This window comes from Epinephelus lanceolatus, chromosome 1 (assembly GCF_041903045.1).
Source record: "Epinephelus lanceolatus isolate andai-2023 chromosome 1, ASM4190304v1, whole genome shotgun sequence".
NCBI classification, from domain to species: Eukaryota; Metazoa; Chordata; class Actinopteri; order Perciformes; family Serranidae; genus Epinephelus; species Epinephelus lanceolatus.
Window position 1 is genome coordinate 14,558,450 of NC_135734.1, and position 16,820 is coordinate 14,575,269.

Genomic DNA, 16,820 nt, shown 5'->3' on the forward strand with positions numbered 1-16,820 from the left:
ATGAGCATCTCTAATGAAGTGAGGTGAGGTCAAGAAGAGATTTAAGGACCCCCCAAGACAAAACCACCACAGTCTGAATTTACAGGCGTTTTGTCTTTAGAGTCACAGTTTGCAGAAGCTTTTTTTTCTAGTTATTCTTCCACAATCTCCCCTGGTGAGAGAAATAACAGTGGGCGGTGAATGGAGTCCAGGCGAGCTAATCCCCTCTGCTCCGTAGACCTCCTGTAGCCCTGTGAAGGACCCCCAAGTAGCCCAGGGGCCAGCAGCGGGGGCCCCTGTCCTGCTGCAGCAGCAGCACCACTTGCAGTCAAGCAGCGGGACTCCAGGCACTCACTTCCCCAGCTGCTGACGTCAGCTGGCAGCCTGGGCTGTGCTCGCCGCTCCGGACATAGCGCCGAGAAAAATGCTGCTCTCCGTACCGCCAAGGGCAGGAATCAACCCATACAACGGCTATAACAGCAGAAACAGCAAAAAGGTAAACGCTTTCGGGATTTTCCCTTATTCTCGGCTTGTTCGCCCTGCAGGGCAACACGCCCGTGTGTGTCGCGACAGAAAAAGGCTTGTGACAGTGAGCTGCAGTGTCCTTGAAAAGCGAAACGTACTGAATTTAACTTCAGACTTCGTGGAGTGAAAATGCAGCGTACAGAGCAGCCGTGCTCCGCGGGCTGTGGAGGTGGGAGAATTAGCTACCGCTCGGTCCTGTCATGTTGGACGCCTGGTGTTTTATTTCCTAGTATTTGTGCGTGAGTAGTAGAGTAAGGGATGTCGCTAGGGCTCTGCTCACTCATTTGAAAAAAGTCAATGGTGGAGAGCAACTTTTATGGGTAACTGTACCGTGTTGGGATAGCGCGTCTGTGGCTGGATGTGTTTGTGGAAGTGGGGGTAGGGTGAGAGGCAGGCTGAGGGAAACATGTTACAAAATGAATTCTGCCTCTTCCTCCGCGGGCTCCGGACACTCATATCTAGTGTTAAATCAGGTCTTCATTGTCTCCGCCGCCGCGTAAGTTTGCAAAGTTTTTTTTTTTCCTCGTTTCCCATCTGAAAGCGGAATATGCCCCACCCCTTGAAAAATCCCACCAGACCATGATGACTACATTCCCAGAATTATGAATCGCGCTCTCGTGGTTACATTCAATGTTGACATTGTCACTTTGCAATCAATATGTGAGGGGAGGATACTCTAAACAAGGTTTGATCTAACAAGATACGATTTAATTTATTAAATACATAAATTACAAATTTGTTTTTTAAATGCTACATTATTATGGTCACTGATAGGAGAGACTATTTTTTGCATTAAAACAACTTTTGCTTCTTGAAATCTATATTTCTGAGAAATAGGTTGCACATATCATGTGTCTTCTATCTATGGACTGTAATGGCTTAGAAGTGATGGTAAAAAGCTCTTTCATTATACATGGCGACATTGTGATTTCACGTCCACAGGATCCACAGTAGCTCCTCCTGTCCTTCTGCTCCAGCTTCTTTTGTGTGCTCCTGAACTCTAAATGGCATTTGGAAAATGTATATTGGCATATTGTCTTTCTGTGATCTTGGGCACCGCCTGGCTGCTCATCCCTCCCATATCTGATGTCAACACGAGCGCCTGTCTGAGGAAAACAGCATTGTGTTTGAATTGTTTGCTCTACACACACTCACACGCATGGTTTGCAATTTAATTTAATGAACTCACATTGCGTTTTTACTGAACATACATTTATCTGCAGACATTTATTTGAGTTAGTACTCAATTGAACGTCATGTCGCTGCTTTGAGGAGACTATCTGACAAATAATACCTTCCCTAATCAGAGCACGCCATTTTTAGCTCACCGGGGTTCAATAAAAATTGTTAAATGTCACTTTTAAAAAGGAAAGTCACTGCATGAGCAATCAGGACTGTCTTGTAAATGTTAGCAGTTGCAGTTTCATTCTCAGTTTGGTCCCTGTTGTTTCTGACCAAATGTGTAATAAATGTATTATATGATTATAGATAGATTGGCCATTGTCAAGGTAGACATTCAGTATAGACACTTTTATTATTTAGTTATTTATTTTTAAAGACCTAATCCATGTTTATGAACGATTCTATATGGGCTGAGCTCACCTGTCTCTTCCAGTATCAACTGACGTCTATAAACTAAAAAAAAATAACAATCATTTTATTGTTTTAGTAAGTTTTTAAGCAAAAATGCCAAACATTAGCATTTACTTTTTCATATATATTGTAGTAAATACAGCCCATCATTGTGTTTTGGACTGATGGTCAGACAGGTGATTTGAAAATGGTATTTTAAAAAAATATTTCATATAGACAAAAATGAATCGATTATGAAAATAATTACTAGTTGCAATACGCCTTGGGTCACTCAGTGTTGTTTTATATTTCAGAAGCTCAGTGAGTAAAAGGAAAAATAAGACATTTTGGGAAATTCGCTTATTCCCTTTCTTGCTGAGAGTTAGATGAGAAGATTAATGCTGCTGTCTCATCTGTATGCTAATTGTTAAGCTGCAGCCATCAGCTGGCTAACTTAGCTCAGACCAAAGAAGGAAAAAGTTAGCCTGGCTCTGTCCAAAGGTAATAACACCCACCAGAGCTTCCCCCAAAATGTCGAACTTTTTCCTTAAGCAAAAAAAAATCCTAATTAAGTGAGGTATAGGTATTATATTTATATAATCATTATATGCACATAAAATGTAATAACAGTTTCTTACTGACAGTTTTAGAGTTAACCAGTATCAGTGGGCTTTTCTCGCTCCCTCCTGTTGTCAGTGTTAATTTACAGACATTCGGCTGTTTTCTACTGTTAACCAAGAAAAGAAAAGTTGTCGTTGTCATGTTATAGCCGTGTTATTTTTATAGATTATTAAAAAATACTGAACTGCATGCCCTCACTGTCAATTTTTACCCTGTGCGATATGGAGAAAATCAAATGTCACATTATTTTTGACCAAATAACTTGATGTTATATGCTGTAAAACATTAGCTAAATAAACAATATGGTACAAAATAATACATTATAAACATCTACTGAAGTTGTTCTTAACCAAAGTATCTTCTAGGGGCTCCACGGAAAAACAGGGAATCATAATTCTTTTTAATATTAAATTAATTTACAAAAGAAGTGAGCCTAATGTGAGTAAGAGTCATAAGAGCGACTATGCTGATCATAGGTTTCACTTCCTCCAAACTGTAGCTGGCAACTATAGCACTGTGGCCTTAATCATGTATAACAACCAACATCTTTTCAGATGGCGGTCCTAAAGTGAAATCTTATCAAATAGGCGTCCGTGACCTAATGTGTATTATTTAGGAGTACTTGCAATGAAGAAGGTAAAGACCTGCTGATCTGCTACATACAAATGAAGCATGAAGACAGGCATTAAATAAAGAATGTAAAGGGAAGTCAAGTTTTCTCCTCCAGCTGCTTTAGTGGTCCCAAGCTTCTCTATTTTGTGGAGCTAAAGTTCACAGAGAGGTCAAGTTCCTGTGCTGTGATTCCTAACGTTTCCACCTCCCACATCCACCTCCTCATTCTTTTTTATCTCTTGCTCACATTCCGCCATACCTGAGCCGCCCAAGTACACAAAATAAAAGCCTGATCACAAACTGAACACGCCAAGGGGTAAGAAAAGCGTTCTTTGTGCGTGTGAGGTGATTACCGAGCCCGACGACTCAGAGACGTTTGGTTGCTGTTGTGCTTTAACCCAGCTGCTCCTCCCCTGACTCAGCACCTCATTTCCTCCCTCAAATAAATAGAATTAATGTTCTCAAATCAAATTTGGTCGGTTTCCGCGTAAAGCTTCCTGGATGGAAAAATAGCAGGAGGCGGCTTGTCGCTTCTCAAGGTATCACACGTCTCGCTCGGGGGCTCATTGAATGGCTTGTTTTTGTACTCGTCAATCAGATTTTTGTTCTCATGTCTGTGGGAGTTTTTTTTAATGTCAAGTTATCTCTGAGATTTAAAGATCTGGATGCTTCAACACATAATCCAGCAGGTAGAAGTGAAAGAAACACATGAATTGGAGCATTAAATTGTCACACAGATTCAAAGGGTTTCACTAAAAGTTCAGACATGGCAGAATAGAAGAAATGAAGTCTCCCATGCTTCTTTCACCCTTTCACTTTCACGTGCACAAGCTTACAGCCGTCACCAGTGTTTCCTAATTCTTGCCGGGGAGTCTTCTTTACTTGCGTGACATTACTCTTTGACAACAGTCAGAGTTTGACTGCAGTGTGTGGCAGAAGTGGAATATCTTAAATTTAAAACATTGCTTTCAAACAAAAAGAGGTTTGTTAAAAAGCTCACACATTGACATACAGGCACACAACACATAGAGGACAGGATTGATTTTTACTTTGTGACATGAATGCCTCACACCTTGATCAGAATAAGTTTGTTCGGTAAAGCAGGTTCGTCATGTGAGTCCGATCCTGTGCTTGTGGCTTATCAACATGGAGTCTGTTTTTGTGTCAGTCGCAAAGAGAATACCGTTCATTAGCAGGCAAAAAAATCAATCCAGATTAAAATTTACCAAGAAATTGCTTCAATAATCATATATAATTTATATGATGAATCATGCAAATATGTTGACATATGTTGCTGTGAAAAGGTCCCTTGAAATTAATGAAGTCTCTTAGTAATGGCTCATTGATTATATATATACTATATACACTATAATAAGTAACAATTACTGTTTTAAAACTTGATCAGGTTCAGCATTGCCAGTTTGTGTTTAGCCTGCCTGCATTGGTGACTCAAATCATGCCCTTCAACAATTCACAGGTAAACTGTCCAATCACAAGGGTTTATTTTAAGCAGGCAGTGATTAATCACTCTGCTCTGGACACTGGAGGCGAGAGCATTTTAACTACACCAGCAACCTGCAAGGAAATTGCAGCTATTAATAAATCCTTTTACTTTAGATAACTTTAGCTTGAAAAAGACTGTTAATGCAATTATCTGGACTTTTAAAGCATATTTCATTGTCATATACAGTAATGTGGCCTTGAAGGAAATTTCATTCCATTTAAATGGTTAATAATTAACACTGTCTCGCTCCCACAGATGGATCACTGGTTATCGTGATGAATATTTGTGAACACCAGTTGTAAACACTGTAGCGGAGCAGTATGTTGGCTTTATTGGGAGTCAGGGAGTTGATAGCTGGCAGCGAAAAAGGAACCTTTTTGGTGAAAGAATTGATCAAGTTCACATCTTAGAGTACCACATTGGAAAAACTGTATGGAAACTGAAAAATTTGATACATTTTCAATTGTGGAAAAAGTTATACTTGCTTGAGGTGTTTTTTGCCTTTGTCAAAAAAGAGTTGAGGCGCTAAATGGAATATGGAAATGCCTTTGCCGAATAAGTTCTGATGTAGCAAACATTTTACCCACATCACTGATCAGATGTTTTCGTCTTTAGCCCTGTTTCCACCAAACACTTTCGGTATTGTACCTTTGGAACAAAAAATAACCCTTCTGACATGGTACCTATAGGGACCAGAAGTCTGTTTACTACAGCTGCTGTGAGAAGCAGCAAAACATCATTTCATTTTACAGTTATAGTTCACTGAAGTATGTAAAACTTGCCATGGTATGAACGGTGGTTACACAAGCCTTAAACCAGCCACAACTCAGCCCTGAGCAAGAGTGACCGTCTGCCATTGACCAATCAACAGTCTGCAGTGTTCACAGCTCCACCTTTTAGTACTGGATCTGTGTGTGCTAGGTACCCCAACAGAGGGGTGACAAAAAAATGTGGACGGTACAAATTGGTTCTATTGGTACCATCCACAACTTTTCACAGTGGAAATGAAAGAAAAGCGTACCAAACTGAACTGAACCATACTGTACTGCTTGGTGGAAACTGAGCTTTTGTCTATCCATACAGAATGAATCATGACCAACACAAGCTAACGTAAAAGAACAATTAAAACAAATGACTGAAGATGTCTCTCAGTTTTTCTCTTGTAGATGGGTTAGATGGCCATGTCAACTTGTTTTGTTTTTGGTATGCAACCTCTACTTCTTCTGCTCTGTTTACCAGCTGATTACAGCCATGCATAAAGCCACCCTCTGATAAAACTACACTTTGCAGAGCCTAATTTATTTTCTCCAAACCAGCTGATAGAAGCGCATCTATTTTGCATTTCCTTTTTGCAACATTTCAAAAGTTTGCTTAAAAGTCAGTTGACACTTTAATGGAAACCCGGCTTATGATGACCCTGAATGCTTATAGTTCTGAATTAGATATTCTTTTACAGGATAGTGCCACTAAAATGTCAGATGTCAAGTGTTCAAGGGGATTTTTCCAAACAGTTTCTGTATAAGTCTGTCTTACCCTGTGGCAACAGTGTATCTTTGACCAATGATGAAATGTACAGTGTGATTGATTACCATACCCGCAGTGTGTCAAACAAGATTCAAGTTTGTGCAAGTATATTTTCCTATCATGATGACATGAAGTGAAACCAACTGATGTCTGGGAGGTACAACATCAATCTAAAAGCATGTGTTACTTTGTTGGTCGGTGCGTAGTAAATGGGCAAAAACATGAGAAACCCCAAGTACTTGAAAACATTACACTGAAATAAAAAACTAAGCATCCAATTAAAACATTTAACCTCACACATTCATCACACCCCATTGACAGTCCACCTAAAACATGCATTTACTAAAGATTTAAATTATATGTGTTCTTTACTGTTGATGAGGGTTTTGCATAAAAAATCTGAAACCATGGTTTGACTTAAACTTGAAATTTCAATGGAGACATGACATCAATGAATGGAACAACATTTGATAATGACAGTGATTAACTGATTTTATTTGATGATGTAAAAGACAGAGAGCGCTGCACCTCACTCTTCACATACATTAACAATCACAGAGGATGTAAACACAATAAAGCCTGAAGGCTTTATTCCATAGTGGTGCTCTCATAAACACTTAAGACAGCACAAGATAAAACATCAACAAGACATTAAGTGCAAACAGGACAATCAACATATAAATAGCAGGCAGCTGGGTAGCTATGACAACATGCTGTTGTTGTTTTAGTGGTCATAAAAAGTTAGAAATTAAAATTGAATATGCTACATATTGTTGGCAGTTCTTTGTGGCCACTTTAAATGTGCTTTGTGACACAGTTTCAGATTTATGGGTAGATTATTCCACAAGAAATATACAGAACCAAACACTTAAATCTTGAACAACATTTGTGCACATCCACACATCAGTATTTAGACCAGCTGCTCTGAAAGTGAAAGGTTACCTTTAGAAAGACAGTTATTCTATCAGTTACAAGTTTTACCTTGAATCTTTGAAGAACCAAATGACTGTGCACGTAGGTGAACTTTTCCTTTGACAAGGCTGAAGCTCTACAATGCCTTTTAGCTAGTTTTTACAGCCCACACATTTACAGCAGGGTTGAGTCTCACAGCTCTCATTAATCCTGTTTCCAGCAGCAGCAGGCAGCTCTTTCCATCAAACAAGCTCTGATAAAACCACTGTACACGACCTTCCCAGCACCAAACGGCAGTCAAAAGCAAACATACTGACTCGAGTGAATAATGTGAATGTTAGCGATACAGCTGTATAAAATCAAATGTCTGTAAGGATACACAGAGATGCTGTGGTGCTTAAAATTGTGTTTGCAGCCTGTTGATAATGAATGAATGTAACTAACACACAGAGTAATGACATCAATTACATTGGTGCCACTGGGGCATATCTGATCAGTGCATCACCAAAATATTGGAGTTGAACTCATCAGGTTGCCAGAGGCATGGCCCCATTGGGATAATGATGTTGCTCCGTTATTATCGATGTGTAAGTAGGTAACTGCCAACACATGAGCCATACAAACTTTAATGCAATGGCAATAGTTTTTAGAGTTTGTGTTCTCTCTGGTGGTCAAAAATTCATTCAGTGTAGCTTGAAGCTAGGAGCAGAGCAACTTCCAAATAGAGCAAACATTGAAATGCCAAAAACTGCAGTTCCTAGAATGACCACTTGAGGCTGACTCCAAAGGCGAGTCAAACCCCATAGACAACCATGTTAAATGCCCAACTACAGCATAAATAATAGGGCTGCCCCTGACTAAGAATTTTTCTAGTCGATCAATAGTCGTCATTTAGGGCCATTAATAGACTAGTCGCCTGTATGTTTATGATATTAATTTGATTATTAAATGATATATTTTGAGCGGGGCAACACATTGGTTTGAGTTCAAGGTGTGAGAAAGAATAGTATCAGTAACATTGTTAACACTGTGCTACATTACAGAAAAAGACAAAACCGTACTAATGAACCTTCATTAATATAGGCCTATATTTTATCTACAAGTGCACATCACACACTGAGCAAGCCGCCTATTAATGACGCTGTTGGCAAAGCAGTAATGATTGTGCTAAGGGGCTAATTGGCATGTAGCTACTAACATGCTTCAGATGATACGTCATGTTTGTAGTCGACGAATGACAGGCAAATGTTTGCCTGCAGAGTTTACATATCACCTTGGGTTCGTCCTTCACCTTCTCAAAATGATCCCACACTTAAGATTTCCTACCCGACATGTTAATAACCAGCCTGTGTGATAACCGCAGGTACCAGCCTTTGAAATTAACATGACTCCTGTCTGACTGCTGAGCGTGGAGACTTCCTGTGTCCTTCCTTTCAAATTAAATTCCCACATGGTCCAGTCATATAGGCTTTGATTTATTTTGACAAGGTGCAGCTTCTAATAGAGTTTCACGTTTTTTTTGTTTCATTTTTTTGCAACTAAGCTAATAATAAAATCTTGCCACCTAATGACCTTTCTGGTCGACTAATATTTGGTTGAATATTAGGGGGTAGCCCTAAGAAATAAACATGTTTACAGTCTGGTCTCTAAAGCTAGTTTTCCCACTCATGTGAACTATGGCAGATGAATTTTTATATAACTTACCTGTTTATACCATTTTATTAAGGCTTGCAGTTATGCATAATTCAGGGCGTGGTTGCTTTTAGTGACAGGCTGTCTGCCAGGCATCCCTCAAGCTCTCATACAGATTCATCCCTCGCTCCTCCCCAGCTCCACACTCACATTCAAATATGAACACCTTGGGTCACTTTTGGTTCCAAAATGCAAACTTGAACTTTCAAAATGGGAGTCCACAAGCAAATGGGTGACGTCACAGTAGCTTTGTGCATTATTTTATAGAGTCTGTGGTGACTGCCTGCTGGTAACCCAACACTTAAGATCTTAATCACAAGTTTGTCTTTTAAAACCAAATTTAATGGCCATTATGAATTCAAGACAATTCATGTGTATTGAAAAGAAAGTTGGATTTTGTCGATGACATGTCATAGGTAATTAAGGAACAGTTTCTCTATTAAATGCTTTGTCCTTAAGTGAACAAGGTAATTTTTACACTGTAATATGTCCCGCTCAGTATGTATCTTGATCACGGTTAAAAAAAAACAAAACATGTAAGGGATCCGTATCAAGACTCTGTTTTATGTTAAAAAACTCTACCTGCTGAAGTATTAATCTGCCAAAGTATCATTTTTTAAACTCTTAAGTTTTCAGTTATTGATTGGTGTCTGCCTCAGAATTCAGGGTGCAATAACGACATGATAATCTTGCTTTAGTTATATTTTCTGTATATGGCAAAGATAATTCCTTTGTCTTAAACACACTGAAAACATATTAGATATGCTTGGAAATTCATGTTGTAACAACTCAACAACAGGAAATGCATTACATCCATAAATAATCGTTGTCTACAGGGATACTTTTCTCATTTTAATATTAAACCAGCTGTTCCGCTGCAATGACTCTCCTCACGGTACTCTTCTGTTCCTTCGCCTTTGTCCTTCTGGCCCTCCGCCAGTTATATGTTTATCTATCGCTTTGTTTAATGTGTCTGATGGTTTGGATTGGTCCCCAACTTCAGCTGCCAGCTGCATGATCTGGCCAAGGTGAACAGGTAGAGAGGGAGGCAGAGTCCTTGGAGAAAGCACAGCTGTCAGAAATCTGATGCCAAGTACCGCAGTGATGCCAGACACTCGGTGTGCCTCACATTTTGTTAGATCTCTAGCTGAGCTGAGGGCCAGTGTTTGTCGGTATCTGTTTCCAAGCTCCCAGGCTTTGGCCACCTGACCTGACCTGGAAACCATGCATGCATGTGCATTTGCACAAAGCGTATGCATCAAGGTGAGATCAACAACATTAAGAGACAGAGTAGACAGAGACAGTTTGAAGATTAATAGCTGCCTATTAAAAGACAAAAGGAAGGGGAGGGTAAGAGACGGAAAGGAAGGAGGTTTCAAGAACGAGTCTGGACGTGAGTTCGGTGTCCCTGTCACCTGGTTGGAATGCAGAGCTCCTAATTCAAATGGCTGTGTGATAAGATCAGTAGCAGATACAGAGGATTTCCTGCCTGCCGCTATACTGCAGCTTTACTATACTCACAGTCCTCACCTAACCCTCGGCTAATGTAAAAATACATTTTTCCATAGATATCTAAGAGTATGACAAATAAGTAGTAAAATAAATTTTTGTTAGTATAATTTTTATCAACATGGCAAGGCTTCAGAAGTCGATGCTTCAGAGGTGAAAATTTTAAGCACTGAATTATTTTCCCATGACTCATTTTCCTTGTCGGTCCTAAAGTGGAGCCGGTGCAAAGCGGCAGCTCAGTGGTGTAACTCTATACAAGCCGGAAGCTGCGTCCTCATTCAGCCAGGCTATAAATCTGTGCATAAGCATGTAAGTCGGTCAGCTGGTCAGACAGCCATGGCTCTTTCCTGCCTCAGGAGAAGACAGGCAGCCAGGACATGGAAAGGCGGGCGGACCCCCCAGCAACCAGGAAATCCATGGAATTCTGTGGGTCAAACTGAGGTCGGCTGGAGAAGCCCCCACAGGGGGGGGGATGGAGATAAAAACAGAGGTGGAGTGAGACTGGAAAATCTAAACAGAGTACAGCAGTGGCCGTTCACAGTGTCTATTTGCATGACTCACTCTTGATAGCTTATTTTGATGTCAACACTAAAAACGAAACTGTACCTTTTTTGATATATTGATAGATTAAAGTCAGTCAGCACCCACAGCCTGCAGTATTTGAGAAAAACAACTTCCGGGCGGCTTCAGAGTATTGATGTGAGTTTACATCAAGGTAGAGGAAATGGTTTTATTTATAGCAGTGTTCTCGATTTTTATCTTAAGTTTGGTACTAAAAATATCCAGTGATATTTTTTGAGCCTTTTGTTATGAATTTAGAGCGGTTCAGCAGGGGAGGTAAAATGCAAACACGTCAAACCCCATATGTGGTATCCTGAGGTTTAGGTTTCAGATGGTTTAAGGGTCATGTCAGTAGCAGGAAATACCCAACTGTAATGCTTGGACTATGTATTAAGATTGAAATGAACTGTCATTAAAACATAGAGTTACTGAAACTAATCAGATATCTTAGTTTTAGTCTAATGAAGTTTGAAGTTGACGAAAACTGATTTCTGAGGGGACTGAATGTTTGATTAAAGATCTACTCATCTGTTAAATAGGAGAAAAGTATTAGTGCTTAAATGATTAGTGGCTTAATAGATCAGTCAATCAGTCATTTATTAAGCAAAGATAAAAACTTTCACTGTTTCTATTTCCTCAAGTCTTGCTGCTCTATGTTTTCTGCCATTGTGTACTGAATATCTCTGGGGATTTTGGACTGTTGGTTGGCCCAACAATCAATTTGAAGACATTACCTTGGCCCATCATAATTTCCCAGAGGTGAAAGCTGCAGTCCTAGATTGGAAACATGATTTATTTGTTTCTAAGCTCATGTTGCCCTCTCAGCAACTACTGATCAACTAATCAAAAAACAATGGAGGAAAGTGGTGTTTCAGCATAGGGTTTCAACAGAACACATGCAAATCAAATGCATAGCCTGAAATGCAATCACCAACCAGCAAGGCACCAGCTTTTGTACCTCAACTCTGATTAGTTCAGTTTGGGATGTTTATTATGATATTTTGTAAGCAGTCAAAGGTCATAAATTATATATTTTGACTTGAGATCATATTCAACTTATAAAGATTTTACAATCAAGCATGCTACAGCAGTTTTAAGTGTGTATGAGTGGGTGTGAATGCATATGGTGTGGTTGCAGACTGGCAATTTAAGGGGTTTTGTTGCAGTGGTGTGCTCTTTGTACAGTCCGGAGCTTGATTGGGACTTGGCACTCTGGTTAAGAGTGTGTGAACGAGATTACAGGTCTCTGCTGTCCCGTCCTTTCATTCACAAATTAGCTGCCTCCAAAAATGTATTCATCATGAACTACACTGTGACAAAATAGATAAACTCTTTCAGGCAGGCTCGTGCTGTGTTTGAATGTTTTCTGCCGGTCCTGCAAATGTTGTGGTCTGACAGGAATTAACAATGGCTGGTGTTTTATTTATTATTCAAATTAACAGGGTTGGACAATTGACCGAATAAAAGAAACAAGTGTACAAGATAATGCAGCTCAGTTCATTGTAAGAAAGACATTGATTTTTTTCAGGCCATAGTTCATTGTGTTGTGCAAAATTTCCATCTGGATCTTTCTCATTTTAAGCAAGAACGAAAACACAAAGTGTGGGTGGTCCTGGTAGCAATAGTTGAAGAAGTTTTTCACTAGTTGAAAGATGGTCTTTTAATAAAACAGGGCTGTCAATGCAGTAGAAAGACACAAATACTTTTGAAGTTGGTGCTACATAACCAGAGAAATGAGAGAAAAAGGGTCGTGGCATTTGCTTTTGCTCAAGAGGGAGAAAACCTCCAACGAGCAGAATTTACTGCGCTACATGATAGGACCAATTGAGTCTCCCACTGGTGAGTGTTGTTATGCGAGTTGCTTGTCCGAAAACAATATGGCGGCTGGATGGTAGCAAATGATCTTGTATTACAGTTAGACAGTAGGCTAAAATGTGTTTCTGCTAAGATTCGAAGCGAGTATTAAGCAATACAGTAACATAACCTTGGTTTATAGTAGATCAGTGCTGCCTAATTTTGCCCTTTCATCTAATTATTTTCAGCCTCTGTTTTTACAATGCAGGAAACAGTATGATGCCCACTTCCTATTCACAGGTTTTCATATAACAGCCAAACAGTACACTAAAAATGTTTTTGAAAATATTTCTTAGTGAGAAGTAGGCAATGCAGTAACAGAATCTTGGTTTATATTTCATCAGCACTGCCTAGTATTACAGTTTTTTTGGAGTTGGGTCTGAATTTGAGAGGGGTGTATTGGTGGTGGTGGGGTGTCTCTATCTCAATCTGTCTCTATACCCTCTGTGCCCGTGGTGATGGTGGCCATACAGAAATGAGGGAGTACAGTCTGTAGTTTGGACAGCAGCTCAAGAGCCAGGCTGGCAAATGAGCAGGGACATTATGGTGCTAGCAAGATGAAGGGAAGTTTAACATAGTTCAGTTAACGTACACACACTACCCACATTGTTATGATAAAAAAGCTGGTTCAAAGTATCCCTTTATAGCCCGTCTCCCACTGCACAAAAAACCCACTAACATCCGCTAACATCTGGCTTTTTTAATTGGAAAGGTTACAGTTGGCATTCACTCCCGGACTTAATGACTCTGCAGCAGTGACAGGTATTCTTCGGCTCCAGCTCTGATCTGCTCCGATCGGCAGTGATGGAAATAGGACACCCTAGTGGACGCGCTAATTTTAGGCCATTTGCCAGCAAGATGGAATAACGGGCTGCCACAAAATACCATCAGTCAATGTTCAAGCAGCACTCAAGTGTTGCTGAAAATGAAGTTGGCACTGAGTTTGAGAGAGAGACTGAATAACTAAGAGATATAAAAAATGAAGAAACCGCTGTAAACATTTTTACTGGCCACCATGTGGCTTTCTACTGTTTACTAACCTGTTTTGTGGCGTGTTCATGACGTTGAAAGTCACACTTTAGTAAGAAAAAAACACACAGAGAGGTATACTCATCTGCTGCAGAGCCATTTACGTAGTTCTGGCCTACTGGCAATGGGAAAAGAGTCTATTGCCTTTTTTAAGCGGGTTTTCCTATGATTAAAAAACCTGCATACACACAAACTTTGGAACTGTGGAAAAGTGGAATAAGATGCAAACTGTATAACAAGTACATCTACATATACATATATCTATATGTAACATTTATCAACAAGTTTATATAAATAGATACATAATCTTAAAAAATTATATATACTGTATGCAGTTGTTTTTAATTGTGTGCAATATTTAAAATGTAGTCATAAGACATCCTGCTGTTCATTGACGGACGTGTAAATATCCCTGGAGTGAAATTGATGAAAGGAAAGAACGCACACGCCTCTTTTCTTTGTTTTACTTTGAGCAGGTCGTGTCTCCATCTCATCCAACACGAGCAAACACACGCAAACTTTTCAGGTTTATTCAGCAGTACAGGAAGAGAGGATTATTCTCAGACAAACGAGCCTGTTGTTGAAACGGCTGTTGGGCTGCTGGCAAAGTAGAGGTCAGAGGGGCTGTCTGAGAGGGGCTCCATGCCTTATGGATGGCGTCTAATTAGCGGGATTGGTGGACATTGCTGGTGGTCCTGGTGTGACCGTGACTTCCTGCTGGGCTTTTCCTAAACACCACCAGTCTGATCAGTGACCCTCTCCGCGCTCCTGAAATTAACCCATTGTCCCCTTGTCGACTCTGTCCAATCGCTCTCTCAAATGAGACGCTCCGCCCCTCACTGCGCTGGGTTCAGGCAGAAAGCATGTTTCTTCGACCAACACTGAATGAAAACATTTGGCTGTTAGTTTAATGTGATTAAAGTCATTTTCTTGCAGCAAACAGACACAATATTTGCCAGTTCTGGCGAGCCTGGTCTGCACTCAAGCATTGCTATTTATTGCCTCAGTTTTTTATTTGGAAAACAGCCAGTAGATCTATTCCTGGAAAGAGCTGTCTTTTTTTCAAAGTGATAATGAAACTGCATTTATCCCAATAAAAAATATTCCTCTCATGGTTACATAATCTTTTGTTTGATTTCTCCAAGGAGAGCCACAATCCCATAGTGAGAGGAGGTTGTTGTGCAACAGCTTTTCATGTTCATAGTGGTGAGTCATCCACCAGTTGACTGCCATAGTTTATGACTAGTATTCACCGGCACTTAGTCCTCGAAGAATGATGACACAAAATAAGCCAACATGGGAAATGAGAAGGAGGTTCAGTAGTGGTTGAGGTCGATATCAGATCATGACAGGTGGTTGCAACATGAGCATGTTACTATATACTGTCATGTAATATCAAACTCCAGGTGTGCTGATGACACTCATCTCTTTGAATTCTCTTGTTTCTACCATGTTTTGATCAATGGACTATATATGTAATTCCGACTGAACTAAACCCTGTTTCTGCATCTTGCTGGTCAGGATCTTAACTGTTAACCTCAGATACTGTTTGAGAGGGAAATGTCAGAGGGATGATTGAAATGCAAACTTGAACAGATGGCAGATATTCATTTAGAAATACCTGCTTTCAGAAGAATAAATAAAATGAGAGACGGAGCTAAAGTATAAAAATAGTTCACATCCATCATTCTGCATTATCAGACTGACTCAGTGTTCACTTTGGACCTTTAAAGCTTTGGTCTTGATATGCAAGATTTTTTTGGTTCCTAAAGTAAAAAAGAAGTTACTCAACACAGAGAAGCATAAGAGGCCCCTTTTCCCTATATGGAGTAGGCAGCCAAGAGGCCCCACATTCCCCTCAGAAAGCACTATTGGTGAGTGTTGACATGAGGGCCGTATGATGTCATTTTTCACAGCTCCCACAAAATCATCCATCTCATACAGGATTACTTTCTATCTATCAACATCTCTAAACACCTTTTGAGTTTTATTCACATTGAATAATAACTGACATGGCTGTGCTTGTCCGATGTTTCCTTGTGTTTGGGAATATCAAGTATTCATGGTGACTTCTTCTGTGTGATCATGCACAGTCAACTAATTCTGTTTCTTTCTTATTGCAGCAGGCCTATGTGTCCTCCGGCCATCAGATGGCGCCCCCCAGTCCCAACACTAACAGTAGCAGCAACAGCAGTGGGGGAGGGGAACAGCTGAGTAAAACTAACCTGTACATCCGCGGCCTCCATCCGGGGACCACAGACCAAGACCTGGTCAAGCTCTGCCAACCGTGAGTGATTTTCAAACTCTTCTTTTTTAATTAATCTCACATCATGAGTCTCTTTTGTAAAGGCAGTGTGACATTTTGGGAAACACGCTTATTTGCATTCTTGCCGTTGTTACATAAAAAGATCAATATCACTGTCATGTCACGTGCGTCTTTGGTGATTGGATCACAAACAGTTTCAAGTCCAGGTGTGAATGCACCCAACTCATTGCATCTTAGATCTGATCTTTCAGACCTCATTCAGAGGTGGTCTGGGCCACATTGAAGGACTGCCTCTCATCTTGCATCCTTGCTTATCTGACTCCCTGAAAGATAAGCAAACTTTCTGTTGCTGCAGTTACTCAGGTTAGTCAGCACTTAATAGTCATTTATAGAGTCACTCTCCTCCCAGTGAAAAGTCAGTTCAACGTCTGCTCAGTTAGCACAAAGTAACACATTAGCAGCTGTTAAATTGTTCCTACAAACTCACACTGACACTGAATCGGCTCGACTCTGTTGCTAAAACTGTTAATTACCATTAGGGAACCTGAGTGATGTGATGCTAATAGTTAGCCCTGTCACTGTGTTTATGCAGCCAGACTCTCATCAACTCTCCCCTACGTGGAGCTCACACTCCCCACTCCCACAGCAGTATTCTGCTAT

General features: G+C 40.2%; 1 protein-coding gene across 3 annotated transcripts in view; it reads left to right on the top strand.

The window, feature by feature from the left end:
- The first annotated feature begins 320 nt into the window (after nt 1-320).
- LOC117257121 (RNA-binding motif, single-stranded-interacting protein 2-like) overlaps nt 321-16,820 on the top strand; it is a 38,293-nt gene continuing 21,793 nt past the window's right edge. For 2 of the 3 annotated variants that reach the window (XM_033627036.2, XM_033627038.2), the window contains exons 1-2: nt 321-475; nt 16,018-16,181. In XM_033627036.2, coding sequence (XP_033482927.1) covers nt 404-475; nt 16,018-16,181 — 236 coding nt within the window. In that variant the 5' untranslated portion in view covers nt 321-403. The remainder of the gene's footprint in view (nt 476-16,017; nt 16,182-16,820) is intronic. The other variant, XM_033627037.2, reaches the window with a different exon arrangement.